General features: G+C 40.0%; 1 protein-coding gene and 14 non-coding genes across 20 annotated transcripts in view; 9 read left to right on the top strand and 6 right to left on the bottom strand.

The window, feature by feature from the left end:
* Positions 1-9,218, bottom strand: part of LOC121299615 (smoothelin-like) — a 76,520-nt gene extending 67,302 nt beyond the window's left edge. For 3 of the 6 annotated variants that reach the window (XM_041227444.1, XM_041227442.1, XM_041227443.1), the window contains exon 1: positions 8,283-9,217. In XM_041227444.1, the coding sequence (XP_041083378.1) occupies positions 8,283-8,333 (51 nt within the window). In that variant the 5' untranslated portion in view covers positions 8,334-9,217. Of the gene's footprint in view, positions 1-8,282 lie in introns of all 6 variants that reach the window. The other 3 variants (XM_041227441.1, XM_041227445.1, XM_041227449.1) reach the window with 2 other exon arrangements.
* Positions 9,219-14,682: 5,464 nt separating this feature from the next.
* On the bottom strand, positions 14,683-14,754 carry trnaq-cug. Its single transcript has one exon. It is a non-coding gene; the product is annotated as a tRNA-Gln (tRNA).
* Positions 14,755-15,330: 576 nt separating this feature from the next.
* Positions 15,331-15,404, bottom strand: trnat-agu. The gene has a single exon. It is a non-coding gene; the product is annotated as a tRNA-Thr (tRNA).
* A 254-nt stretch (positions 15,405-15,658) lies between these two features.
* On the top strand, positions 15,659-15,731 carry trnak-uuu. Its single transcript has one exon. It is a non-coding gene; the product is annotated as a tRNA-Lys (tRNA).
* A 2,456-nt stretch (positions 15,732-18,187) lies between these two features.
* On the top strand, positions 18,188-18,260 carry trnak-uuu. Its single transcript has one exon. It is a non-coding gene; the product is annotated as a tRNA-Lys (tRNA).
* Positions 18,261-19,006: 746 nt separating this feature from the next.
* Positions 19,007-19,088, top strand: trnas-gcu. Its single transcript has one exon. It is a non-coding gene; the product is annotated as a tRNA-Ser (tRNA).
* A 148-nt stretch (positions 19,089-19,236) lies between these two features.
* On the bottom strand, positions 19,237-19,310 carry trnat-agu. The gene has a single exon. It is a non-coding gene; the product is annotated as a tRNA-Thr (tRNA).
* A 253-nt stretch (positions 19,311-19,563) lies between these two features.
* On the top strand, positions 19,564-19,638 carry trnak-uuu. The gene has a single exon. It is a non-coding gene; the product is annotated as a tRNA-Lys (tRNA).
* Positions 19,639-22,123: 2,485 nt separating this feature from the next.
* Positions 22,124-22,196, top strand: trnak-uuu. The gene has a single exon. It is a non-coding gene; the product is annotated as a tRNA-Lys (tRNA).
* Positions 22,197-23,214: 1,018 nt separating this feature from the next.
* trnas-gcu lies at positions 23,215-23,296 on the top strand. Its single transcript has one exon. It is a non-coding gene; the product is annotated as a tRNA-Ser (tRNA).
* A 148-nt stretch (positions 23,297-23,444) lies between these two features.
* On the bottom strand, positions 23,445-23,518 carry trnat-agu. The gene has a single exon. It is a non-coding gene; the product is annotated as a tRNA-Thr (tRNA).
* Positions 23,519-24,109: 591 nt separating this feature from the next.
* trnak-uuu lies at positions 24,110-24,182 on the top strand. Its single transcript has one exon. It is a non-coding gene; the product is annotated as a tRNA-Lys (tRNA).
* A 719-nt stretch (positions 24,183-24,901) lies between these two features.
* On the top strand, positions 24,902-24,983 carry trnas-gcu. The gene has a single exon. It is a non-coding gene; the product is annotated as a tRNA-Ser (tRNA).
* Positions 24,984-25,131: 148 nt separating this feature from the next.
* Positions 25,132-25,205, bottom strand: trnat-agu. Its single transcript has one exon. It is a non-coding gene; the product is annotated as a tRNA-Thr (tRNA).
* Positions 25,206-26,237: 1,032 nt separating this feature from the next.
* trnak-uuu lies at positions 26,238-26,310 on the top strand. The gene has a single exon. It is a non-coding gene; the product is annotated as a tRNA-Lys (tRNA).
* The last annotated feature ends 762 nt before the right edge of the window (positions 26,311-27,072 follow it).

Here is a 27,072-nt window from a genome sequence, read left to right as displayed (position 1 = left end):
ACACAGAGTACAAGAGATTATAGGCTAGTATGGAAGTAAATAAGCCAAAAACCCATTGGGAGATTACACGAAGCTAACCTGTAAACCCCACAGTTTAAAACAGTCGCAGATAACAAAATCATTTCATAAATCTTACCTATTGGCTAGTTCTCAAATGTGCATTTTTAAGAGACACATGTTACAGCAAACATGTGTTTTCCTTTTTAAAACATGGTATCTGGTATTACCGCAAGTTGAAGAAAGTCTCTCTCTAAATGCAGCTGATAGCCTTTCCCTATACACCAGTAAGACATATCACATACAGTAAAACAAATGTGTTTTCTTACATTCACTGGGGGCAGTGTCGGAGGGAGACAAGTGAATTACAGAAGAACTCTGTGAGTAGACATGCATTTAAACAAGGAGCATACATTAGAAGTAACATTTCATAGCCATGCGGTACCAAACTGCTCAACAGTCGGCACCAGTTTCTATTACATATTTCACTTATGCTGCAAGCAGCTACTGTACAAAGATGGCAGTGAGTTAAGCCTTCGTGAAATGTGTCAGCCACGAATAAAAATGATGTTGTTCTTTGTTGTTTCTCTTGGTGGATAGACTGGAGCAATCAGGAATCCTAGAAGGTGAGGCAGAGGAAAGCAAACACACTGTACCTGACCCACATCCAGAGCCCAGGTCAAGGCAGTGACAGACTCTCATGCAGATGAATGAGACGATAGGCAGAGCAAAGTTTGGGCAGCACTTGGGTAAAGTGCAGACCTGCCATGGACTCACTTAAACAAGAACTTCTACCTTAACCCTCTCCTTTTAGGGCAAAATGTTGCCACTTCCAGGGCTGGTTCAGGTAACTCTAGGAGTTCTTAAACTCTTCCTCTTAAGGCATCTCCAAAAGGAAAATGGATAGGAAAACAAACACTATGAATGAGGTAACTCTACAGAGATCAAACTTTAATGGTGGGCTTTTATGCAACATAATAAAATGTTATAAAGCAAAACATACACTACCCTGGCTTGCATCAGCCACAGGATTACCCCTAAAAATAGGTTGTTGATGTGATCCAGAGGGGGTTGCATATCTGATTAAAGTAAATTAAAGCAAATGTTCTATAAAAAAAATTAAGAGGCTTTGTAAGAGGCTAGTTTGTATGTCAAGTAAGTTGTACATTAATATTGGACATAAATCTGCAATTAAATCAGTCTACAGATCTCAAACCCTATAACTATGCTGCACACTGCTATCTTGGCTGCTGTTAAACATCAGCCAAAAAGGAAATAAAACTATAAAAATATGCAAGATAACAGAGACGTGTCCAGTAATCTCAAGTGCACAGACACAGGCATTAGCCAAACTTTGTTAATTAACTCACTTGAAATCTAAACTGAAGTAAAGACAGGTACAGTCTTTGGTCAATGCAATACTCAAGCAGGTTATTTTGTTCCTTTCTAAGGTTGTAAACCTGACAGCAGTGCGACAGCAGTTTTAGTTTCTTGACAATGCTGAACACTGCACAAGGTACAGTAAGACACAGGGATGAAAACACTGACTGACTCACACACAGGTCATTTCTGCTTAAGTGGACCAACAGGAGTTACTCAATCAATCAAACAATTAGCTTTTGCTGGAAAGCCCTGACATTATTTCTATTGGCCATCCACCACATGGAGAAAAAAAATAGGTCACAGGTCATCAAAATGGGACAACACCTGCCTTGGCGCCATTTCCCAAACACATGTGGGTATCAATCACAAATGGAGGAAACCCCTCCCAAAATGATATCCACTTGAGCTGGAACGACCCATTAAGAATGAAGGTCAAACCATCAAAGGAGACGGCGGAGAGAAATGAGAAATGCCAGAGCAAAGCTAGGAAAGTATTTGGGCAAAGTGCAAACTAGTCTTGAACTCCAATTTATAAAACTTCATATTCTTATATTTATAGAGGTCTGAAAGTTAAGTTTACCATCTCCCAGCGAACAGCTAGAATTCTGGCAAAATGTGTTACCACTGGGGGTCTCGACTTGGGTGGAGAAATACACCAGTGGTAGTCCTTCAAATTTCAGGTTGTGGGTTAAGGATCTGTTTAATTTGAAGGAGCAAGGTGATATGTAAGTGTTTCAGTGTGAACATCATGCAAGTCCATCAGGCCCATCACGTACAGTGTGGTCGTACTGTTACCTGCACACAGCGATACAAACCGCATCGTATGAACCAGGGGCTGCAACCATATCATTCCAAACCTACCTGCAAACGCTGTCCTCACAGCTAGGAGGTGGGAGAGTTAATGATGTTCCACTCCAAGTAAAACGGACAAGCCCTTCATGCTTGCCTATGGTTCTCTGGTTTACAAATCAACTCACTTGCACGTTTAGCCCTTGGTTGCAACTTCACATCTACTCATTAAAGTCAATTATTAGAGAACATGAGACTGACCTCCACTGCTGCTTGAGAAGAATGAAATGTAGTTCAATGCGATTTGCAAGTGTCTACACAATCAATCTGTTCCACACTCCAGTGGAGTGTTGATTTATGACTCTATAGAAAACAGGCCTTCAATTATGCAGCTCCACAGTTCTGCGCTGCAGGAATTCAATGCACCAATATATTAAAGTGTCGCCACAAAACTTCAAACTAAGCTAATAAACTATTTATCGCATGCCTTGTACTCAAGACCAATGTGTAATTGGATCTATTTTTTGTGAAAGGAGTCCTTCGGTACTGAACAATAGGCTGACAAACCTTTTGCAGTAATAAAATAAAATGATGCAATTGCAGTAATATAATAAATGATGTAATTGTTACACACTAACCTGAAAAGAACCAATGCTGTAAATCTCTGCATTCAATAGATTGCACTTTTACAGCGTTATGGCAAGACGAACAGTCTCTATTCCTGGAGTAAGTAAATAAACAAAAATCAATCAAGTGTGATATTAACATACGATACATCCCCCGCCCCAGTAACAAAACAAAAATCATGAAGATGAAAAGTACCAATCCAGTGACAATCAAGGTAATAACATAGAAGAAGTAGATTCATTCACATACTTGGGCAGCATTGTCGACACAACAGGTGGTACAGATACAGATGTCAAAAGCAAGAATCGGCAAAGCGAGGGCAGCCTTCATCATGCTAAACAAGATCTGGAAAATCGAGAGACATTTCAGCAACTACAAAACTCTGCATATTCAATTCCAATGTAAAAGCGGTACTGTTATATGGTGCAGGGAGCTGGAGAACAACTAAAGCCTTGCTCAACAAGATCTAAACATTTGTAAATATGTGCCTGCGAAGAGTACTCGGAATACGGTGGCCAGAAAAGACATCAAACAAAGAACTATGGCAAGAGAGTACAAGAAAAAACAAATGAAACTGCAGCTCAGAAAAAGAACGCAGGGATGGATCGGACAACCAGCAACCAACATCACCAAGCAGGCTCTCCAGTGGAATCCCCAGGGAAAGAGGAAGACCAGGAAGCACCTGGCGGAGAAACATAGTGGCAGAGATGGAGGCAGCAGGCTACACTTGGAGACAACTAAGATTGCATGCCCAAAGTCGAGTGCGGCGGAGAGGTGTTGTCGATGGCCTATGTTCCTCAATGGAATGAACGGCTTATCAAACTAACTAACTAACTAACATCCCCTGCCACGGCTGTAAATACAAAATGAAAGCTGTTACCATCATGAACAGGTACACACCACCACAACCTGGATGTACATGTAAAAACAGAAATGGGACACACAGACAGGCTCCTATGTACACATTTCTCAGATTCTGCTACTCTTAATTGCATAAAAGGTTCTCTAATATGCATTCCCGAAGGAGCATAATAAACTGCTGCCAGGATAAGAAGAGAATGTTGCGATTGACTTCCTATAGTTGGCTTCAATCTGTCCTGGAACAAACCAGAAGCACAGAAAGCTGTTCGGCCACAATGGTAGTACAGTAACCCAGACAGGTGTGCAGCTCTGTGCTGTCAAAAAGCACAGTTAACCAGGTCTATGAATCCTCTTTAATACTATTCTTGTCTCTCTCTGTGTTCAGGTTATAACACCTACAGCACTAATGTATTGCACCTGAGCCAGCAAATCCCTGGATAAGAGCATTTATTTGGAATCTCTGGAAGTTTGGAATAAATGGGCGGGGCTCGTCATTGAAACTGTTAGTGTTGTAGAGAGACTGGGCAAGGCTCCTGGATGCGATCACGCTCACACACACACACACACACACACACAGAGCAGACCCTATCCCTGACCGACGCTACTTGACACCACCCACCCAGCACAGCTTGCAGCCAGAACAGCTGCTCCGATTAAAAAGAAATGCCAAATAAAACTTTCACAAAACCAGAAGTTAGAGAAAATTCATTTTGGCATGTACAGCAGGGCGGGTTTTACAAGCACTCCCCCTGACAAAAGTTACTGTTAAGAATCATACTTTGATTAGGAATGTTGTTCTAGATTGAGCTGCCCAGGTACTGTAATACCTGTACACACTACACACTATTTTAGTGGAAATGCATGCTGGATAGAGGCAAATGTTGGAGTCCCTGTACACAACAGCTCTGAAGAGGATATTACACTACTGAAGCACTGATCTTCTTAGAAGACAGGTGTAGAGGTGTGTGAGCTTGCAACATTCTTCTGGTTTGTGACCCCCACTTCAAAGTGTTACATACACAAGGATGCTTTGGAAAGACCGACCTCTGCCAGTCACACTGTGGGAGAATTACTCAAAATAATCAATGTCGATTTATGTTGTGTGCAAGTATAAGTGTGGGCATTTTGAAACCTGGATTAATAGCCTGTCTGGCACTGCTAACAGATAGGATTCTTCTCACACTATATAGATCCTCGTTCACTTGGCAGCTCAGTCATTCAGACGGTAACCTGGAGAAGATCCAGGTACTACACACAAGCCAATAAAACCTCACTCCCACACAGATCAAAGGGGCAGCCATATAAGGCAAATTACGGGAACCTCGCTAAGTACTGATTAATCATTGTTCTGTTACAGGCACCCTATACTCTCTTTTAGGCTGCGTCTAGACTACCAGTGCCAATCCCTGTACCCTTTATTCTAAAACTTGCAGTGCCCAGGACGGTAGCACCGCAGTGATTGTTCCTCTGACCTAGGACCAGTTTACTTGAAACGTACAGAAATAACACTGCCCCTAAACTTGTTAGATCTCAGTAAAACAGCAATATTTCTCCTTCTACATACAAGAGTTAAATCAGTGAAACTCCAGCCAAATTTAAATACAATTTTCAATTCCAGAAAGTTGTAGAGAACAAAATAATTCCATGACCATGTTGCATGCATTTCGATTCTCAACATAGGGCTCTTGTAATTTTGAAAGACGCATTGCAAACATGTATTTTTATTTTGGACCATGAGATCCAGTATTACTGCGGTCTCAGTACTTTCAGCTACTTTGTTAGGTCGTTTCACCTCAGCTGTATCTTCTGAGTCAGAGGATGTTACTGGCTACAAACCATGCCAGCCAATAGCTTACAGAAAACAGTACATTGTGTGCTTCCTCCCTGTGACTTTTCATGAAGTCTGAAGAGATCCCCTCAAGTTTTCAGTCACACCAAATTGAGTTACCAGTATGTTAATAAAGTAAAACAAAAAACATTGGGTTTATTATATGAATGGGACCAGAGAGAAGTGCCTGAGACCTCTGGTAAACTACTAGCATGGATACAGACAATCTACTGTATCTTAAAAGATTTCTTCGTGTTTGCCCTTTAAAATAATTAAAGAGTTTGGGTTAACCTGTCTGACAGCTTTCTGTTACGTGGTGAAACAATGGCAGGGAAACTACAGTACAGGGGCCCTCAGTCTTCAATACAGTACTGTATTCACCAATGCCTGCTGGCTTTCAAATATTCAGAGGTCATAATACAATAGGTACTGTATCACAATGCACTTGATCTAGGAGAGGAGCTACTTTGAATGGCATGTAATAAAACAACATGATTAATAAGCGACTGTTTTGATAAAATGCAAGACTTAAATGAGACAAGGTTAGCTATACAGTAAAACAACTGTATCCATCATTCAAATTCCATCCTGTGGACTGCAAGTAGCAATCCAGTGCATTTGATAATGTAATACATCTCTGTATCGCTAGATCTTCATGCAAGTAGGTATCACGATTTATCAATTCGCACTTAATCACTCCAGCATAGAATGTGCGACTCAAACGGCTTGTCCTCTCGAGTGCCACAAATTTGCTCTCTGAATATAATCGCATCCGAAGGAGTTTGCAAGAACGCTGGGAGTCGCTCTTAACAAGGTTCTCATGAAAAGAATAAGGCTTCAAACTGTGCAGATAAACAAATAGGAAAATGACCAATCCTTAACTTCATCCCTGTTTCCTGTTCCTCGGCAGCTGTAAACTTTAAACTGTTTTGTTTTGGAATTCCGCATGTTAGCCTCTGGAGTCCCTCCACGATACAATTTCTGAGAACTCTGAGGCTGCACTTCTGAAGCACATGGTTTCAAATGAGAGAAAAACTACCACTGGAAGCCCAAAGGAATCATTGGAGTAGTTTTCATTTTCTCAGCCGGTGTACAGAACCCCTCTCTCTCACATGGGTACTGTAATTCAGTGATCCAGAACACCACAAGAGGATACAGTATTCCAGCATAGCCACACACACACACACACACACACAGCCCCCCTTATCCCTCCACGTATCTTTCAGCTAAACTGTTCTGTGCTGGCTGTAGCCTATAGCCAGGTCGGCAATGAGACAGTTTTGTTGGCCAACACTATAGAGCTGTGGTTCTTGAACTTCTTATTGGGAGCCTATTTCTATTGACTTGGCTCTGTCACAACTGCTCAAATATACCACGGTATTATTATACAGAAATACATACCTACCAGTACATGGTATGCATTTTTCATTTGATAGACATAGAGGGAAGATGCGAAACACAACACTGTAACAAGTAGTGCAATGTGTTGGTTTGGTGGGGATAAAGTGGTTTTTGCATCCAGCAAATGTCACTAGTCACTAGGCAGCACAAGGTGTGGCCCCTGCCCCTCTTCTACAATAGTACCTGTAAGTAACTACTGTCGAGTTTGACAGATCTACAAATTGAAATGTCTGTGACCTACATAACTAACAACGGAGCCCGTTCAGGCAAAGACGCAGTGTTTTTTTTGTTGTTTTTTTTTAAATCTAAAGTGTAAAAACAGCGTCGTTTTAAAATATATTGGGGGGTGGGGGGTGGGGGGGGGTTATAGTATTGACCTGTGGAGCCCAACGGTTTTGTGATTACTAATGTGGTCCTGGGTAGTTTTAGTGAAGACCACTTGAAAAGCCTAACCAGAAATTAAATGGAATATTTCAATTTTTCCACTGCAGCCAAGCATATTGCCATCTGTGTGCCTTCTCACTGGTGAAGCAAAATCGCTACTAAACACGACTTTAAATGCCATAAAAACCTGTTTGATTATCTAACAATGAAAATAGATTCTTGTGAAGAATGGCAGATGTTTCTGGTGGTTGTCTATAAATAAACCCCACGAACACGCTACATCTAAGAACAGTAAAACAACAACGAAACTTTAAAACGTGTTTTCTTTACTAAGACAGTTCAGAAATCGTGCGCAACCCTCCGTGTCTTTACTGCTGCCAATGTGTTTTTAAACATTTAACAATAAACAAATTGGTTTCATAATAAAAGGATGAGCACAACTTCAAAGCAGAATCTATTTCAGGATTAAGAATGTCTCCACTCGGCTCTTGTGGACGGAACCACTAATTACAAGAGAAAACGTCAAAACTCAGTTGCATGTTTAAACACAAGGCTGTTCGTGCTTTTTTTGACTGTCACGTGGTACAGCTTAAATAAAATATTTAGCTGTGGATTTACATCACAAATATGTAAATCACAGAAATATAACTAATCGAGAACTCTTAACCTAAATAAATAAATAAATAAATAAAACAATGTAGAGATCTGTAGCGATGAGCAAAACATTGCCCCGTTAGAAGGCTATTTAAATTAGTGCAGCTTTATAGCAATAACTTATGGTATACTACAGGGGTCAGCTAAGCTAATGCAGGCATTGTTTTAAATTCTACCCAATAAACAATACATACATATATATATATTATATATATTATATATATAGATATATATATATATATATATGTGGAAATATGAAAAGTATATTGTTGCACATAATAACTTAGAAGACCATATTACGTTTAATATAATATAATGTAGGATAATCAATAAAATGTAAAAAGAAATATCGACTGACCAGTTTTCTGAGCGACGATTCGTCCAGAGTCGAGTACCTTTCTCCTGACATCACGACGAATTCCGATGTCGCTGAATGTTTAGTATTTCCACGAGGAATGCAAAGTGCGGTACTGCCGGGTTGTTATTTACTTTGAGTCGGTCGAGAAGGAAATTAGTGTAATTTAAAAGCGAAATGTTCTTTTTTTTTTCTTTTTTCGTGTGATATTGGAACCTTTATGTAACAAATTAGACTATCAAACCAAAGTTACAAAGTTAGCACAAGAACTGTCAGTTTCGCTCTCTCTCTCTCTCGAGTCCTGCGGATCTGCTCAGACACTCTCCCCGTTCCCGAGTAAAGCAAGAGTAGCAACCCTTTTTAAACACCCGCAGTTTTCATAAAGTGCCTGAATGATTAATGTTTTTAGTGATTAGTAGTAGTAGTTTCTTTCAGCCTCGGATTTGCAGCTACTCCAAAGAGGATTAACAACAGGATCGGATTCTGTACAGACGAGCGTGCATTTATTTGAAAGCGCTCACCCCGTTGCTTGAGGTTTCCCAGCTGTCCTTGTGAATATAAAAACTTCAAAAGTGTGATGATTTCACTGCCACCCGCTGTATATTATGACTGCAGGTGACCATCAAATCACAGTGCAGTATTGTCGACATCAATGTGACTCTCACTGTATAACAATGTTTTAACACAGAACAAACTTCACCTGACTCAACTGTGCAGTCAGTTTTGGTTTTGCTTTATATTCCTCGTCAGAATTGTCTTTTTTTAAAATCTCTGTTCTTCGTAAGATTAGTTACAGTAGACGTCGCATATCAGTTTCCCTGTGCAGATTGAATATTGTAATGATCCTTTTCTAACCCTTGTGGCTTCAATACGGTTGCTGCTGCCTTTTCTCTCGCAGTTTAAGCCTATTTCTTCAACATCCTACCCTGAGCGCCAGCTTCAAATCCGCACTGCTTCCCTCACGTGTACGGCACAAACCCGCCCAAGGGAAGAGATCACGCCCAATCAAAAATACGCAAAATAAATTGGACCCACGCCTGAAGGTGAAAACAGATTCCCAATTGGTCCGATTGAATACTTCAGAAAGAGCTTTTGGGAGCTGTAGTCTTTTTGGAGTTGCTCCTGTCGTGAGGCAGGTGCACTTTGATCCACAATTGTTCTTATTAATAAAATTAATTAATCAAATGTCTCGATAAAAAGATTTAACAGTCAATTTTTAGGAAATAATCTTGCCGATTAGCTGATGATGTGTCTATATTGTACCACGATTATTATCATAACATATATAAAATACATTATATAACATTATATAAAATCTGCATCTCCCTGTTGCAAGACAAGCGCATTTGATATAGAGCAGACAGTTGGAAGGTTCACAAAGAACGGTCTTAACCACATAAGACCGTCTTTTTCCTTGCCTTCCTCGTTTCTCCCACCCTACACAGCTGCTCTGCTTCATATCACTGCTCACATCCAATTCAAAACTCTAGTTCTCGCCTATCGCTGTCTCGACCTTCTCCCTACACCCTCACCTCGCCCATAGATCTATAAAATGTCTTTACATAAAGAGCTATAGCTGGTGATCTGTCAGTCTGGTTTAGGGTTCCCTGTATGTTCATGACATTGCACCACTGTGCTTTAGATGGTGCTGGCATTTACATATACTGTATAAAGACACTTTAGCTGTAATTAACCAATCAGCTGCTTCCTCTAATGACTGTCATGCTTTAAGTCTAGTAATGTATTGACCCCGAAGACGAGGTGAAAAAAGTAGAAACTACCCGGAAATAAAACGTGCAAACTGAGAAATCCGTTTAATCAAGTATAGAAAAAGAACATGCATTTTGCTAAAACGTGTATATATATTCCTACCTTATGGGAAACTGAAACCACTATATAACAAAGCAGCATGACTGTTTAATTGCCTTGACTAGAAAGCATGTGCAAGAAATATACAGTCTCTAGAAGTTATTCTCAAAGTTCAGTACCTGCTTCTAAGTAAACTTAAGGGAAAATATTGTTTGCCTTCTTTGGCGTTCTGTTTGGTATGTGTTGGAATGCATAATCCTTTCACATTAGAACTGCACCATAAAATAGCTGTTATCCTTTTAAGGACTGTAAAATACATTTTTTTTAATTAAAGTTTTTAGAAACAGTTTGTATCAACTCGAAAAGGAGTTGGAGAAGTTGCCCCTCCAAAGCCATGAAAAAACATATTTGCATTATAAAAGAGATCTAGAACGTGGTACAATTGTGCACGCAGTGACTGAATGGGATATATCAAATCGTGGAAAGGGCTCACTTTAGCAATTTTGAAAACTGAGCCATCATTTATTTTGTTAGTCTGTTGCTACCTGCTCTGCAGAATTTAACAATGGTACTCTTCTTTTCCCTGTTCTTCTCAAGACTGGTTGTTTTGACATCATCGCCTCCTTGCTTAACTGCAGCAATACCAGAGCAGCCTGCCAGGTTTTACCTGTTCCCAGCCCAAGGCTCAGTATTTTTTTTTTACACAGATAATACTGACAGTAAACATGCAACACAAGACTATATAAATAGAACAAAGCTCTTACCCCCACTCTATTTGCTTATGATGCGTCTTGGTATTCCTACACAGATAACCAGTTTCAAATATATGTAAATGTTTTTAATGAGCAAGTGAAGTTTTGGTCTGCACAACTGTTGTGATTGAAAACAGAATTTGCATTTTTGTTACGGTATGAACCACAACCCTGCAGGGAACTCAACTAAATGAGAATGGTCTGTCCTTCACAATCTGCTTACGTGCTTAAAAAAGAAAACAACACTTTTCTCTTTTTATAATGCTAATTAAATAGTTTTAGATTGGCTATTCTTCCAATACTAATGTTTGTAGAGCAATCCTAATTAGGCTAATCACTGATCTCCCACATTTGCGTGAATGCAACAGAAGATGTGTACAGGGTTTGACTTATACTCTCAGATTGTTAAAGAATGACCTTAACTAAGTTTCATATGAATTGGATAAACAGTTCTCTGTAGTGCTGGCTACAACCTTGTAACATACCTGTGTCTCCACTGCACCCCCTTTGCATGGGATATGCATCTCTTTCGTGGCATAATAAACATGTGATATACCATTTATTGCATTGGAATGTTGTGCTCTCCCTTTCAAGCAATGCTCTGTTATAACAAGTCCATTCCTCAGTTGAACAATACAACTGCCAGCCCATGCATTAAGCTCTTTATCTCACGGAGGGTGGAAGGGGACACTCACAGCTGCTCAAGCACAGTCTCTCTCAGCAGTATGTGGATCTGTGACGTGAATACAAGGAGAGCACGATAGAAACAGATAACCTAGGGGTTAGCTGAAATATGAAAAAAGTAAGGCTTGCTTGGTACTGTCACTTCAATCTGGGTCGCAAGGCAATGACCTGAAAACCACACAGCTCTAAACAAACACACTTTTAATAGAGCAAAGCATGCCAGAGACAGGGAGAGTCTGCAGGATTCTGTTACTTTTTAACTAAATAACTGAACATTTTATACTACAAAATAGTTTAACAGCTTTGGCACATTACCAAGTTAATCTCAGCAGTCCATTTTAACTATTTCAAGCACTAGAAACATGTTTAAAACCCAAGCCTACGCATCAATTTTTTTGCTAAGACAAGTCTAGAGACATGTTTAGATCCTCAGGAGCACATTGACTCTTGGTTTCATTGCATCTCAAACTTGGAGTTCTAACCTTTACACCGTGCTAACCTCACATATCACGTTCAAATATTAGGGACCCTCTCAAAATTTCGCTTTTGCGGAAAAGGTTTCTAATATTTCGTAATCGCGTGAGCTATCCGGTGTTTAATGATGATAGAAGTGCTCATCTGTAGGATCTCTTTGGTTTCATTTTAAAGTGCCTTAACTGCTCATCACGGAGAGCCCTTAGTATTTCACCCTAGATGACTAACTTCAGCAAAGGTTGATGACGGTTTCTACAGCCTGTGAACAAATCCCCAGGTCTGCTTATACAGCGAGGAAGATCATTTTTAATATAGCAAAGCATACCAGAGACAGAGGATTGGTCACAAGCGCATTAATCAAGTTTACACTGGCACCTGGCGGCAGGACTGGGAACTGACGTATCATTGCACACCAGCTACTGTCTATATTGTAATAATTCTACTAGTACTCCTCTCCATTGAGCCTGACCATGTAACCCTCCGTCTGTAAAGTGATAGTTTCGTAAATGAGTCCGGATAGCTCAGCCGGTAGAGCATCAGGTTTTTACATGTGACGTCCAGGGTTTAAGTCCCTGTTTAGGCGGTCTTTTTTTAAATTACTTAAAAAAAAAAAAAAAAAAAAAAAGTTATTTTGATAATAAAAACCGCTGGGATTCAACCCATCTAAGCCACGGCGCCAGGCAAACGACAGTCAATTGAACTCGGTGGCCTGAATTCAGAAACGGATACATTACACGGCAGAACCACTGCTCCTATTACAATGGCTGATAGAACTGACCTTTCATTGCACCCGCGCTATAAAACTCTTCTCACGTTCAAATGTTAAGAAAAATATTCAGTTAGAATATGCATTGCAACAGCATGCCTCTCAGTTTGAATTCAGCAATGCGACGTTTTTTTTCTTAGTTTTTTTTGGCAGGCTGGCAGACTACAGCAATCGCAAAAGAACTGGTTGCGACAGAAATAAACGCTTTCTCTGAAATAAAGGAAGTGGTGCATTATTAATTTAATTGTCGGACCACAGCAAATTATTAGAAGTGTGTATATCTGATTACTAGTTAAGAAGGCGGTACGAGGTGGCCGAGTGGTTGAGGTAATGAACTGCTAATCCAGAGTGTTTATTTTGTTGTCTTTTAATACTAACTGAGCCACGACTACAGGATGGACCCTGGGACTAAACTGACAATATTCGAAAATATTTCTCAATATGCCCCTCCAGTAACAACGTGTGACACAAACGCAGCCTAACTTTTTGTGTTACATGCACATTAATTAAGTTTACACTGGCACCTGGCGGCAGCACTGGGAACTGACGTATCATTGCACACCAGCTACTGTCTATATTGTAATTCTTCTTCTAGCCATTGTGCCTGACCATGTAACGCTCCGTCTGTAAACTGATAGTTTGTAAATGAACCCGGATAGCTCAGTCGGTAGAATGCGACGTTTAAATTTCTTGGTTCATAGAAACTGCTGGCAGGTCTGGCTAACTGAACTATCATTACCCAACTGCACCCGTAGAACACTTGTCACGTTCAAATAATGAGAAAAATATTGTTTGAAAATATATGCATTGCATATTTATATTTAATTAACAGCGGTACTGATTATATTAAATATTAAACATTTGTAAACAAACTTACCACGTTTCAATATTTATTAAGGAAAATGAATACTAGTAATACTGCGCTACGGTACCATGACTTTCAAACAGGGCATCAACGGCATCGTTAAACACATTGTATTTTACTACAGCAATCGCAAAGGTACACACTGGGACAGAAATAAACCGTTCCTGCTTTCACAGCGACAAAGTCTGCAATTATAGTTCAATAATCAGTTTTATTTTCGGCAAATATGGTGCGGACACAAGTAAATAATTGGTTAGGATACAAAGCCACCACTTTCCCCTTGTAGATGTAGTTGAGGGTCGCCTGTTCATTTTTACAGTTGCAGGTGGACCTTGTTTAGTCCTCAGGCGCACATTCATTTCTAGGTTTACACTGGCATCTGGCGGCAGGACTGGGGTACTGACCTTTGCCATCCGTGCTATAAAACACTTCTCACGTTCAAATATTAAGAAAAATATTCAATTGAAATATGCATTGCATAGCTGGCTTCTCACTTAATCAGCAATTGTTATTTTTTTTTTTTTAGGCAGAGAAGGTCATTCTGTGGTTGTGAATGAATATGCACGGTCTCTGAAATAATGAATCACGGTATTTTGACTTGCTTGGTTTTGTCGCTTGGGCTGTTTCAAATTCTGATTTACATTTCTCAGCCAGTGCCCAATTGCCAACCCCCCCTGGCAGCGGCACTTGAACAATTTTTAAAGTGGGGGTGCTGAAAGCCATTGCACAAAACTGTAATCCCTGTATATGATGGAAGCCTTGCTAAGCCAGGGGGTGCTGCCGCACACCCAGCACCCCTAGTTCCAGCGCCCTTGCAATTTTACAGGGAAATGAAACGGATAAGGACCACGGCTTTACTACTGCCCCTATTGCAATGCACCATTCCAAAATTAAGTGGAGGAAAGTTTTGAAAATGAAAGAAACATTCAAATGCGCATTAGTCTTTATTAAACCGTTTCCGCCCTTAGATATTGGAACTGCATTTTATGTCATCTGACTCAGTGAAATGTGGAATCTGGTAGTTCACTTGATTTAAAGAAAATAGTGAAACGCAGGTCCCACCGAGATTTGAACTCGGATCGCTGGATTCAGAGTCCAGAGTGCTAACCATTACACCATGGAACCGCAGTGAGGCGTTTTTCCCCTCTGATTGCAGAGAACCGTTCAATAGCATGCATTTCTCCAGTTTGAATTTTAAATTCCGACTTTATTTCTTAGTTCATCGTAGAAACTGCGGGCAGGTCTGGCTATTTGAACTATCATTACCCAACCGCACCCGTAGAACACTTGTCACATTCAAATAATAAGAAAAATATTGTTTGAAAATATATGTATTGCATATTTATATTTGCCAAACCAACAGCGGTCAGTTTGTTTTGGGTATGTTACTCGCTTCAATCAGGCTCTGTAAACAAATGCATGCTACGTTACCTCAAAGGGATAACGGAGAAGGGAGAACTTGATAATACTGGACTAGGTGGCCGAGACTTTAAGGCGATGGACTGCAACGGCATTGTGCTCTGCACATTGGGTTCGAATCCCATCCTCGTCGTAACTAAAATTGCCTTTTTCTGTTCCCTTTTATCTTTTCACAACGTGTTTGTCCGCAAGTACATCGGATAATCCGCCTCCAGTAACAACATACGACACGAAAGTAGCCTAAAGGCTTTTGTTACTTGTGCTTAAAAAAATAATGATACAAGGCACCGCTGGGATTCGAACCCAGGATCTCCTGTTTACTAGACAGGCGCTTTAACCATCTAAGCCACGGCGCCCTGCAGCACCCAAGCACCTCTGTGCCAGTGGCCTGTGAAATGAAACGGATCAGGACCATGGCTTTAGAAATATTCTCCAGAGGATTGGTCACAAGCACATTAATTAAGTTTACACTGGCACCTGGCGGCAGCACTGGGAACTGACGTATCATTGCACACCAGCTACTGTCTATATTGTAATTCTTCTTCTAGTAATTGTGCCTGACCATGTAACGCTCCGTTTGTAAATCTGCAAACTGATAGTTTTGTAACGAGCCCGGATAGCTCAGTCGGTAGAGCATCAGACTTTTAATCTGAGGGTCCAGGGTTCAAGTCCCTGTTCGGGCGGTCTTTTTCTTTAATTTTAAAAAAAAAAAAAAAAAATATTTATTGGGCTAAACACAATGTTGTATTGTGTATGATTGCCTATATCCATTGTTGTTTGTTCAAATTAATATACCAAACACTGTGTGGCGTTGCTACTGCTAAAAAATGTAGAATGTTTTCTTTTCAAACATCATGTTAACTCCAAAACAAAAGTTATATAACAAGCTTCTGGACATATAATATCAATTACAGGAATGCCGTTGCTGCCAAGGTTGAACAGACGAAAACGCAACTGTCCCAGAGCTGAAAACAAGTAAAAAGATCTAATTAAGCAAATTATTAGTTCATTTAAGGGTCTGTATTAAGTAATGTTTGTCTGCGAGTACAGGATTATATTTGGCTGCGTTTCGGATATCCTGACAGTCAATGCAGGAGTCGACCATCATTCGCACCTCCCTCATCTTCAATGTATAGAGTGACCAGTAGGACTGCATCCGGTGAGGTATCTGCTTCCTCCTCTCAGGCCATTCACTGCTGTGCATTGTTATCAACATTTGCACGTCACTGTCCCTGCTCGTATCTTTCTTCAGCTGGTGCAGTATGTCCTCGCCGATTGCATCATGTACACCTATGGCATATATGGTTTTCTCACTGCTGAGGTCTAGGTCTTTGTTGGCTGTGCTGTCATGTACTGCTGTGGACAATGTATCTGCTATCAGCATGATCTTTCCTGGGGTGTACACTATCTGTATATCAAGGGGCTGATTCAGCCACATTTCGGGACTGCTACGCTGCTTTTAAGTTTTAACTGTTTTTGTTTCTTTGTATTTTTTTTTATCTTGAGTTTTAAATTGTTTGGTTTTTTCTTTGTATTTAAACTGTGTTTTTAACTGGATAGTTTGTAAGTGACTTTTTAGAAGAGGATTTCAAGTTTGTTTTTGTTTGTGGATTTTCACCTTCTATTTTGAGTCACATTTTTTTTTTTTTTTACATTTATTTTCATGCAGAATTTGCGATTTTGCAAGTTTCTTTTTGAATTAGTTATTTTTTGCACTTTATTTTGGATTTTTTTCTTTTAATGCTTCGGTGTAGAAGTCCAGCAAATTATTATTATTATTATATTATTATTAGTTAAACAAGGCGTCTATTAGGTGGCCGAATGCACTACTTGTAAACCCCCCATCCTTCTTTAGCCACGTTTTTCTCCCTGTTTAATGATGATAGTAGTGCTCCCCTGTAGGATCTCTTTGTAAACTATTTTAAATTGCCTTCCACTGCTCTTTATACACGGAGAGCCCTTAGTATTTCATCCTAGATGACTAACTTCAGTAGAAAATAAAGATGATTGTTTGGTAAGCCTGTGTTGTCTGTCCCGAGGTCTGCTTATACTAGCGAGGAAGATCATTTTTAATATAGCAAAGCATACCAGAGACAGAGGATTGGTCACAAGCACATTAATTAAGTTTACACTGGCACCTGGCGGCAGGACTGGGAACTGACATATCATTGCACACCAGCTACTGTCTATATTGTAATTATTGTACTAGTAATACTCTCCATTGTGCCTGACCATGTAACGCTCCGTCTGTAAACTGATAGTTTCGTAAATGAACCCGGATAGCTCAGTCGGTAGAAAATGCGACGTTTTTATTTCTTAGTTCATACTGGAAACTGCTGGCAGGTCTGGCTATCAGAACTATCATTACCCAACTGCACCCGTAGAACACTTGTCACGTTCAAATAATAAGAAAAATATTGTTTGAAAATATATGTATTGCATATTTATATTTAATTAACAGCGGTACTGTTTATATTAAATATAAAGATTTGTAAACAAACCAACTACGTTGCAATCTTTATAAGGGAAAATGAATAATAGCAATACTGCGCTACGATGGCATGACTTTCAAACAGGGCATCAACGGCACTATTAAACACATAGCATTTTACTACAGCAATCGCAAAAGAACACAGTCGGACAGAAATAAACCTTTCTTGCTTTCGCAGCGACAAAGTCTGCAATTATAGTTGAATAATCAGTTTTTGTTCGGCAAATATGGTGCAGACGCAAGTACATAATTGGTCAGGATACAGATCCAGCACATTCCCCTTGTAGATGTAGTTGAGCATCGCAAGAGGCGAAGACGATACATGGCTGAAAACGCATTTGTTTCCAGGTTTTTTAATACTAACTGAGCCACGACTACAGGATGGACCCTGAATCAGACTAAACTGGCACATAACGAAAATAATCTCAACGTTTCCGTTTTTAATAATTCAAGCACTAGAAATATTCTCCAGAGGATTGGTCACAAGCACATTAATTAAGTTTACACTGGCACCTGGCGGCTTCTCACTGGGAACTGACGTATCATTGCACACCAGCTACTGTCTATATTGTAATTATTCTACTAGTAATTGTGCCTGACCATGTAATGCTCCGTTTGTAAATCTGCAAACTGATAGTTTTCTAATGAGCCCGGATAGCTCAGTCGGTAGAGCATCAGACTTTTAATCTGAGGGTCCAGGGTTCAAGTCCCTGTTCGGGCGGTGCACTTTTTAATTAAAAAAAAAAAAAAAGCAAAAAAAATAAAAAATGCTGTATTGTGTATATTGCCTATATCCATTGTTGCTTGTTCAAATTAATTTACCAAAACACTGTATAGACATTCAGCTTGCAGCATGTGCTAAAAAATTATGTGGTAGAATATTTTCTTTGGCAAACCATACCTACAAACTCCAAAGTCATGAAAGTGTCACACTTATATAGCGATAAAGCTTCTGGACATATAATATCAATTGTTAAGGAATGCCGTTGCTGTCAAGGTTGAACTGAAAAAAACAGACAAACAACATTAAAAAGTCTAGTCGTGAACTGACATTTAAAAAGCATTTATTTATTTGCAACATTATAAATCTGGGGAAAGATGTTAAGTTAAATCTGGCGCGCATCTCGTTTTTAGCTAATACAAGATTTAGTTACAAATTTAACGCATTGTTGAATCTTGTTGCTTTGGATTGCTTTGAACCGACGAAAACAAACTGCCCCCAGGCCCTGAGCAAAGATAGACCCTGAACCATACTAAACTGGCACATAACAAAATTAATCGCAGGGTTTCTATTTTTAATAGTTCAAGCACTAGAAATATTCCCCCTTCAAATTCTGCCAAACCATTGAGCGTTCAGTTTGTTTGTGGGTATGTTACTCGCTTCAATCAGGCTCTGTGGCACAATGGATGCATGCTACGTGCTACCTCAAAGGGAGAAAACGGAGAAGGGAGAAGTTGATCATCCAGGACGAGGTGGCCGAGTGGTTAAGGCGATGGACTGCTAATCCATTGTGCTCTGCACGCGTGGGTTCGAATCCCATCCTCGTCGTAACTTTAATTGCCTTTTTCTGTTCCCTTTTATCTTTTCACAACGTGTTTCTCCGCAAGTACATCGGCTATCCGCCTCCAGTAACAACATACGACGCGAAAGTAGCCTAAAGGCCTTTGTTACTTGTGCTTAAAAAAATAATGATACAAGGCACCGCTGGGATTCGAACCCAGGATCTCCTGTTTACTAGACAGGCGCTTTAACCATCTAAGCCACGGCGCCCTGCAGCACCCAAGCACCTCTGTGCCAGTGGCCTGTGAAATGAAACGGATCAGGACCATGGCTTTAGAAATATTCTCCAGAGGATTGGTCACAAGCACATTAATTAAGTTTACACTGGCACCTGGCGGCTGACTGGGAACTGACGTATCATTGCACACCAGCTACTGTCTATATTGTAATTCTTCTTCTAGTAATTGTGCCTGACCATGTAACGCTCCGTTTGTAAATCTGCAAACTGATAGTTTTGTAACGAGCCCGGATAGCTCAGTCGGTAGAGCATCAGACTTTTAATTTGAGGGTCCATTGGGTTCAAGTCCCTGTTCGGGCGGTCTCGTTCTGGGATTACTTTAAATAAAAAAAAAAAAATTTATTTGGCTAAACACAATGCTGTATTGTGTATATTGCCTATATCCATTGTTGTTTGTTCAAATTAATATACCAAACACTGTGTGGCGTTGCTACTGCTAAAAAATGTAGAAATATTTTCTTTTCAAACATCATGTTCACTCCAAAACAAAAGTTATATAACAAGCTTCTGGACATATAATATCAATTACAGGAATGCCGTTGCTGTCAAGGTTGAACAGACGAAAACGCAACTGTTCCCAGATCTGAAAACAAGTAAACAGTTCTAATTAAGCAAATTATTAGTTCATTTAAGGGTGTGATTAAGCATGTTTGCCTGCGAGTACAGCTGAATTTGGCTGCGTTTCAAATATCCTGACAGTCAATCAGGAGTCGACCATCATTCGCACCTCCCTCATCTTCAATGTAATAGAGTGACCAGTAACTGCATCCGGTGAGGTATCTGCTTCCTCCTCTCAGGCCATTCACTGCTGTGCATTGTTATCAACATTTGCACGTCACTGTCCCTGCTCCTATCTTTCTTCAGCTGGTGCAGTATGTCCTCGCCGATTGCATCATGTACACCTATGGCATATATGGTTTTCTCACTGCTGAGGTCTAGGTCTTTGTTGGCTGTGCTGTCATGTACTGGCCGACTGTGGACAATGTATCTGCTATCAGCATGATCTTTCCTGGGGTGTACACTATCTGTATATCAAGGGGCTGATTCAGCCACATTTCGGGACTGCTACGCTGCTTTTAAGTTGCAACTGACCTTTTTGTTTCTTTGTATTTTTTTTTACACTGGCATTGGCGTTCAGTTTGGTTTTTTCTTTGCCATCCGTGCTATGTTTTTAATCTCATAGTTTCAAATGACTTTTAAGAAGAATATTTCAATTGAAATATGCATTTGTGGCCTTTCACCTTTAATAGAGCAATCATTGGTTTTTTTTTTTTTTTTTTTTTAACATTTATTTTTCATTCTGTAAATTTTGCAAGTTTATTTTTGATTTCTTAAATAATGCACGGTATTTTGACTTCTTGGTTTTAATGCTTGGGCTGTTTCAAATTCTTATTTACATTTATTATTATTATTATTGCCATTATTCCCCTGGCATTACTTGAACAATTTTTAAAGTGGGGGTGCTACTTGTAAACCCTGTATATGAAGAAGCCATCTTTAGCCACGTTTTTCTCCCTGTTTAATGATGATAGTAGTGCTCCCCTGTAGGATCTCTTTGTTTTATTTTAAATTGCCTTCCACTGCTCTTTATACACGGAGAGCCCTTAGTATTTCATCCTAGATGACTAACTTCAGTAGAAAATAAGTAGATGAAAGTTTGGTGAAGCCTGTGTTGTCTGTCCCGAGGTCTGCTTATACTAGCGAGGAAGATCATTTTTAATATAGCAAAGCATACCAGAGACAGAGGATTGGTCACAAGCACATTAATTAAGTTTACACTGGCACCTGGCGGCAGGACTGGGAACTGACGTATCATTGCACACTAGCTACTGTCTATATTGTAATTATTGTACTAGTAATACTCTCCATTGTGCCTGACCATGTAACGCTCCGTCTGTAAACTGATAGTTTCGTAAATGAACCCGGATAGCTCAGTCGGTAGAAAATGCGACGTTTTTATTTCTTAGTTCATACTGGAAACTGCTGGCAGGTCTGGCGAACTGAACTATCATTACCCAACCGCACTCCATAGAACACTTGTCACGTTCAAATAATAAGAAAAATATTGTTTGAAAATATATGTATTGCATATTTATATTTAATTAACAGCGGTACTGATTATATTAAATATAAACATTTGTAAACAAACTAACCACGTTTCAATCTTTATAAGGGAAAATGAATACTAGTAATACTGCGCTACGATACCATGACTTTCAAACAGGGCATCAACGGCACTATTAAACACATAGCATTTTACTACAGCAATCGCAAAAGAACACACTCGGACAGAAATAAACCTTTCTTGTTTTCGCAGCGACAAAGTCTGCAATTATAGTTGAATAATCAGTTTTTGGTCGGCAAATATGGTGCAGACGCAAGTACATAATTGGTTAGGATACAGATCCAGAGCATTCCCCTTGTAGATGTAGTTGAGCATCGCAAGAGGCGAAGACGATACATGGCTGAAAACGCATTTGTTTCCAGGTTTTTTAATACTAACTGAGCCACGACTACAGGATGGACCCTGAATCAGACTAAACTGGCACATAACGAAAATAATCTCAACGTTTCCGTTTTTAATAATTCAAGCACTAGAAATATTCTCCAGAGGATTGGTCACAAGCACATTAATTAAGTTTACACTGGCACCTGGCGGCAGGACTGGGAACTGACGTATCATTGCACACCAGCTACTGTCTATATTGTAATTATTCTACTAGTAATTGTGCCTGACCATGTAATGCTCCGTTTGTAAATCTGCAAACTGATAGTTGCTTAATGAGCCCGGATAGCTCAGTCGGTAGAGCATCAGACTTTTAATCTGAGGGTCCAGGGTTCAAGTCCCTGTTCGGGCGGTGAGTTTTTTTTTAAAAAAATAAATTGGGCTAAACACAATGTTGTATTGTGTATATTGTCTATATCCATTGTTGCTTGTTCAAATTAATTTACCAAACACTGTGTGGCGTTGCTACTGCTAAAAAATGTAGTAGAATATTTTCTTTTCAACCATCATGTTAACTCCAAAACAAGTGTTATATAACAAGCTTCTGGACATATAATATCAATTGCAGGAATGCCATTGCTGTCAAGGTTGAACTGACGAAAACAGAGAGTGTCCCCAGTCTAGTCGGGGAATATCAGACATTCCAAGCATTACGAACAGCCTATTTTGGCTCGCGAGAAAGCGTGAATGAAGGAGTGGCACGAAAACGGAACTTTGCCCATATAATCTCCAGTCACATCAGCAGCCCTTAAATATTTAGCGTCTCTTGTATAAATCGTTTGTTTTATTAGATCATCTTTGTAAGATTTAGTCTTAGTATCTGCTTGCTCATTTAGGCCATTCTAGCTAAATTTGCAAAAGAACTGTCTTGTAACTAGATTTATAAATTATAGCTGAATGTACACATGGCATTAAAAACGTATTAGTTTATGTTATAGTTTTGCATGTGGCTGCAAATATGGACATTTATCTGCTATCAATAAAGATACAGAATATCTGCTGGGAAAAAAAACACGATTTTAGCTAAATAAGGAAAAAAAAGACGTTGAAATATTAACGCATTTTTAACACGGCACCCCTTACTTTGCTTTGAACCGACGAAAACAAACTGCCCCCAGGCCCTGAGCAAAGATAGACCCTGAACCATACTAAACTGGCACATAACAAAATTAATCGCAGCGTTTCTATTTTTAATAGTTCAAGCACTAGAAATATTCCCCCTTCTAATTTTGCCAAACCATTGAGCATTCAGTTTGTTTGTGGGTATGTTATTCGCTTCAATCAGGCTCTGTGGCACAATGGATGCATGCTACGTGCTACCTCAAAGGGAGAAAACGGAGAAGGGAGAAGTTGATCGTCCAGGACGAGGTGGCCGAGGTGGCCGAGTGGTTAAGCGGTGGACTGCTAATCCATTGTGCTCTGCATGCGTGGGTTTGAATCCCATCCTCGTCGTAACTTTATTTGCCCTTTTTCGTTCCCTTTTATCTTTTCATAACGTGTTTCTCCGCAAGTACATCGGATATCCGCCTCCAGTAACAACATACGACCTGAAAGTAGCCTAAAGGCCTTTGTTACTTGTGCTTAAAAAAATAATGATACAAGGCACCGCTGGGATTCGAACCCAGGATCTCCTGTTTACTAGACAGGCGCTTTAACCATCTAAGCCACGGCGCCCTGCAGTGCCCAAGCACCTCTGTGCCAGTGGCCTGTGAAATGAAACGGATCAGGACCATGGCTTTACTACTACCTCTATTGCAATGCACCATTCCAAAATTAAGTGGGGGAAAGTTTTGCAAATGAAACAAACATTCAAGTACGCATTAGTCTTCAGGAAACAGTTTCGGGACTTTGACATCGGAACTGGATTTTATTTCATCTGACTGATTGATATATGAAATCTGGCAGGTCACTTGATTTAAAGAAAATAGTAAAACACTTGAGATTTGAACTCGGATCGCTGAATTCAGAGTGCTAAACATTACACCACGGAACCACAGCGAAGAGATCAGAGGTAGATGGGTTGTCAGCTGTCAAATGCCCCTCGCTGACGACCCCTGGACAGCAAGGCGTTACGCCCATCTGATTGCAGACAGCAGTTCAACAGCATGCATGTCTCCAGTTTGAATTCAAAATGCGACGTTTTTATTTCTTAGTTCATACTGGAAACTGCTGGCATTTTACTACAGCAATCAATAATTCTAGTACTCCACTCCATTGAGCCTGACCATGTAACCCTCCGTCTGTAAAGTGATAGTTTGTAAAAGAGCCCGGATAGCTCAGTCGGTAGAGCATCAGACTTTTAATCTGAGGGTCCAGGGTTCAAGTCCCTGTTCGGGCGGTCTTTCTTTTTAATTACTTTAATGGTTGAAGGTTGTCAAGGTTGAACTGACGAAAACAGAACTGTCCCCAGTCTAATCGGGGAATATAGACATTTCAGCATTACAACAGCCTATCAAATCGCGAGAAAGCGTGAAGCGGGTGGCGCTCATTTGCATATAATCTCCAGATTTAGTTAAATATTTAGCGAAATGTTAAATCTTGTTAAGACATTTAAGATTTAGTTATATATTTAGCTAAATGTTAAATCTTGTAACTAGATTTATAAATTATAGCTGAATGTACACATTTAAAAACGTATTTATTTATTTGCACAACATTTATAAATCTGGGGAAAGATTTAAGTTAAATCTGGGGGAAAAAAAACACGATTTTAGCTAAATAAGGAAAAAAAGACGTTGAAATATTAACGCATTTTTAACACGGCACCCCTTACTTTGCTTTGCTTTGAACCGACGAAAACAAACTGCCCCCAGGCCCTGAGCAAAGATAGACCCTGAACCATACTAAACTGGCACATAACAAAATTAATCGCAGGGTTTCTATTTTTAATAGTTCAAGCACTAGAAATATTCCCTCTTCAAATTCTGCCAAACCATTGAGCGTTCAGTTTGTTTGTGGGTATGTTACTCGCTTCAATCAGGCTCTGTGGCACAATGGATGCATGCTACGTGCTACCTCAAAGGGAGAAAACGGAGAAGGGAGAAGTTGATCATTCAGGATGAGGTGGCCGAGTGGTTAAGGCGATGGACTGCTAATCCATTGTGCTCTGCACGCGTGGGTTCGAATCCCATCCTCGTCGTAACTTTAATTGCCTTTTTTTGTTCTCTTTTATCTTTTCACAACGTGTTTCTCCGCAAGTACATCGGATATCCGCCTCCAGTAACAACATAAGACACGAAAGTAGCCTAAAGGCTTTTGTTACTTGTGCTTAAAAAAATAATGATACACGGCACCGCTGGGATTCGAACCCAGGATCTCCTGTTTACTAGACAGGCGCTTTAACCATCTAAGCCACGGCGCCCTGCAGCACCCAAGCACCTCTGTGCCAGTGACCTGTGAAATGAAACGGATCAGGCCCATGGCTTTACTACTACCTCTATTGCAATGCACCATTCCAAAATTAAGTGGGGGAAAGTTTTGCAAATGAAACAAACATTCAAGTACGCATTAGTCTTCAGGAAACAGTCTCGGGACTTTGACATCGGAACTGGATTTTATTTCATCTGACTGATTGAAATATGAAATCTGGCAGGTCACTTGATTTAAAGAAAATAGTAAAACGCACGAGATTTGAACTCGGATCGCTGAATTCAGAGTGCTAAACATTACACCACGGAACCACAAAGAAGAGATCAGTGGCGGATGGGTTGTCAGCTGTCAAATGCCCCTCGCTGACGACCCCTGGACAGCAAGGCGTTACGCCCATCTGATTGCAGACAGCAGTTCAACAGCATGCATGTCTCCAGTTTGAATTCAAAATGCGACGTTTTTATTTCTTAGTTCATACTGGAAACTGCTGGCATTTTACTACAGCAATCGCAAAAGAACACACTCGGACAGAAATAAACCTTTCTTGTTTTCGCAGCGACAAAGTCTGCAATTATAGTTGAATAATCAGTTTTTGGTCGTCAAATATGGTGCACACGCAAGTACATAATTGGTCAGGATACAGATCCAGCGCATTCCCCTTGTAGATGTAGTTGAGCATCGCAAGAGGCGAAGACGATACATGGCTGAAAACGCATTTGTTTCCAGGTTTTTTAATACTAACTGAGCCACGACTACAGGATGGACCCTGAATCAGACTAAACTGGCACATAACGAAAATAATCTCAACGTTTCCTTTTTTAATAATTCAAGCACTAGAAATATTCTCCAGAGGATTGGTCACAAGCACATTAATTAAGTTTACACTGGCACCTGGCGGCAGGACTGGGAACGGACGTATCATTGCACACCAGCTACTGTCTATATTGTAATTATTCTACTAGTAATTGTGCCTGACCATGTAATGCTCCGTTTGTAAATCTGCAAACTGATAGTTTTCTAATGAGCCCGGATAGCTCAGTCGGTAGAGCATCAGACTTTTAATCTGAGGGTCCAGGGTTCAAGTCCCTGTTCGGGCGGTCTTTTTTTTAAATTATTTAAAAAAAAAGTTATTTTGCTAAACACAATGCTGTATTGTGTATATTGCCTATATCCATTGTTGCGTGTTCAAATTAATTTACCAAACACTGTGTGGCGTTGCTACTGCTAAAAAATGTAGTAGAATATTTTCTTTTCAACCATCATGTTCACTCCAAAACAAAAGTTATATAACAAGCTTCTGGACATATAATATCAATTACAGGAATGCCGTTGCTGTCAAGGTTGAACAGACGAAAACGCAACTGTCCCAGAGCTGAAAACAAGTAAAAAGATCTAATTAAGCAAATTATTAGTTCATTTAAGGGTGTGGTTAAGTAATGTTTGTCTGCGAGTACGGGATTATATTTGGCTGCGTTTCGGATATCCTGACAGTCAATGAAGGAGTCGACCATCATTCGCACCTCCTTATTCATGTCTGCCCAATAGATCACTGCTCTAGACTATCCCAGACACATCTGCATGCCCTGGTGTGCTGATTGGTGCTGTAATGTCTCTTGGTATGATAATGCGTTTGTTTACCATCATTAGATCATCTTCAATGTATAGAGTGACCAGTAGGACTGCGTCCTGTGAGGTATCTGCTTCCTCCTCTCAGGCCATTCACTGCTGTGCATTGTTATCAACATTTGCACGTCACTGTCCCTGCTCGTATCTTTCTTCAGCTGGTGCAGTATGTCCTCGCCGATTGCTTCATGTACACCTATGGCATATACGGTTTTCTCACTGCTGAGGTCTAGGTC

Source organism: Polyodon spathula, chromosome 25 (assembly GCF_017654505.1).
Source record: "Polyodon spathula isolate WHYD16114869_AA chromosome 25, ASM1765450v1, whole genome shotgun sequence".
NCBI classification, from domain to species: Eukaryota; Metazoa; Chordata; class Actinopteri; order Acipenseriformes; family Polyodontidae; genus Polyodon; species Polyodon spathula.
Note: the sequence above shows the minus strand (reverse complement) of the source record. Positions and strands in the feature narration are given on the sequence as shown.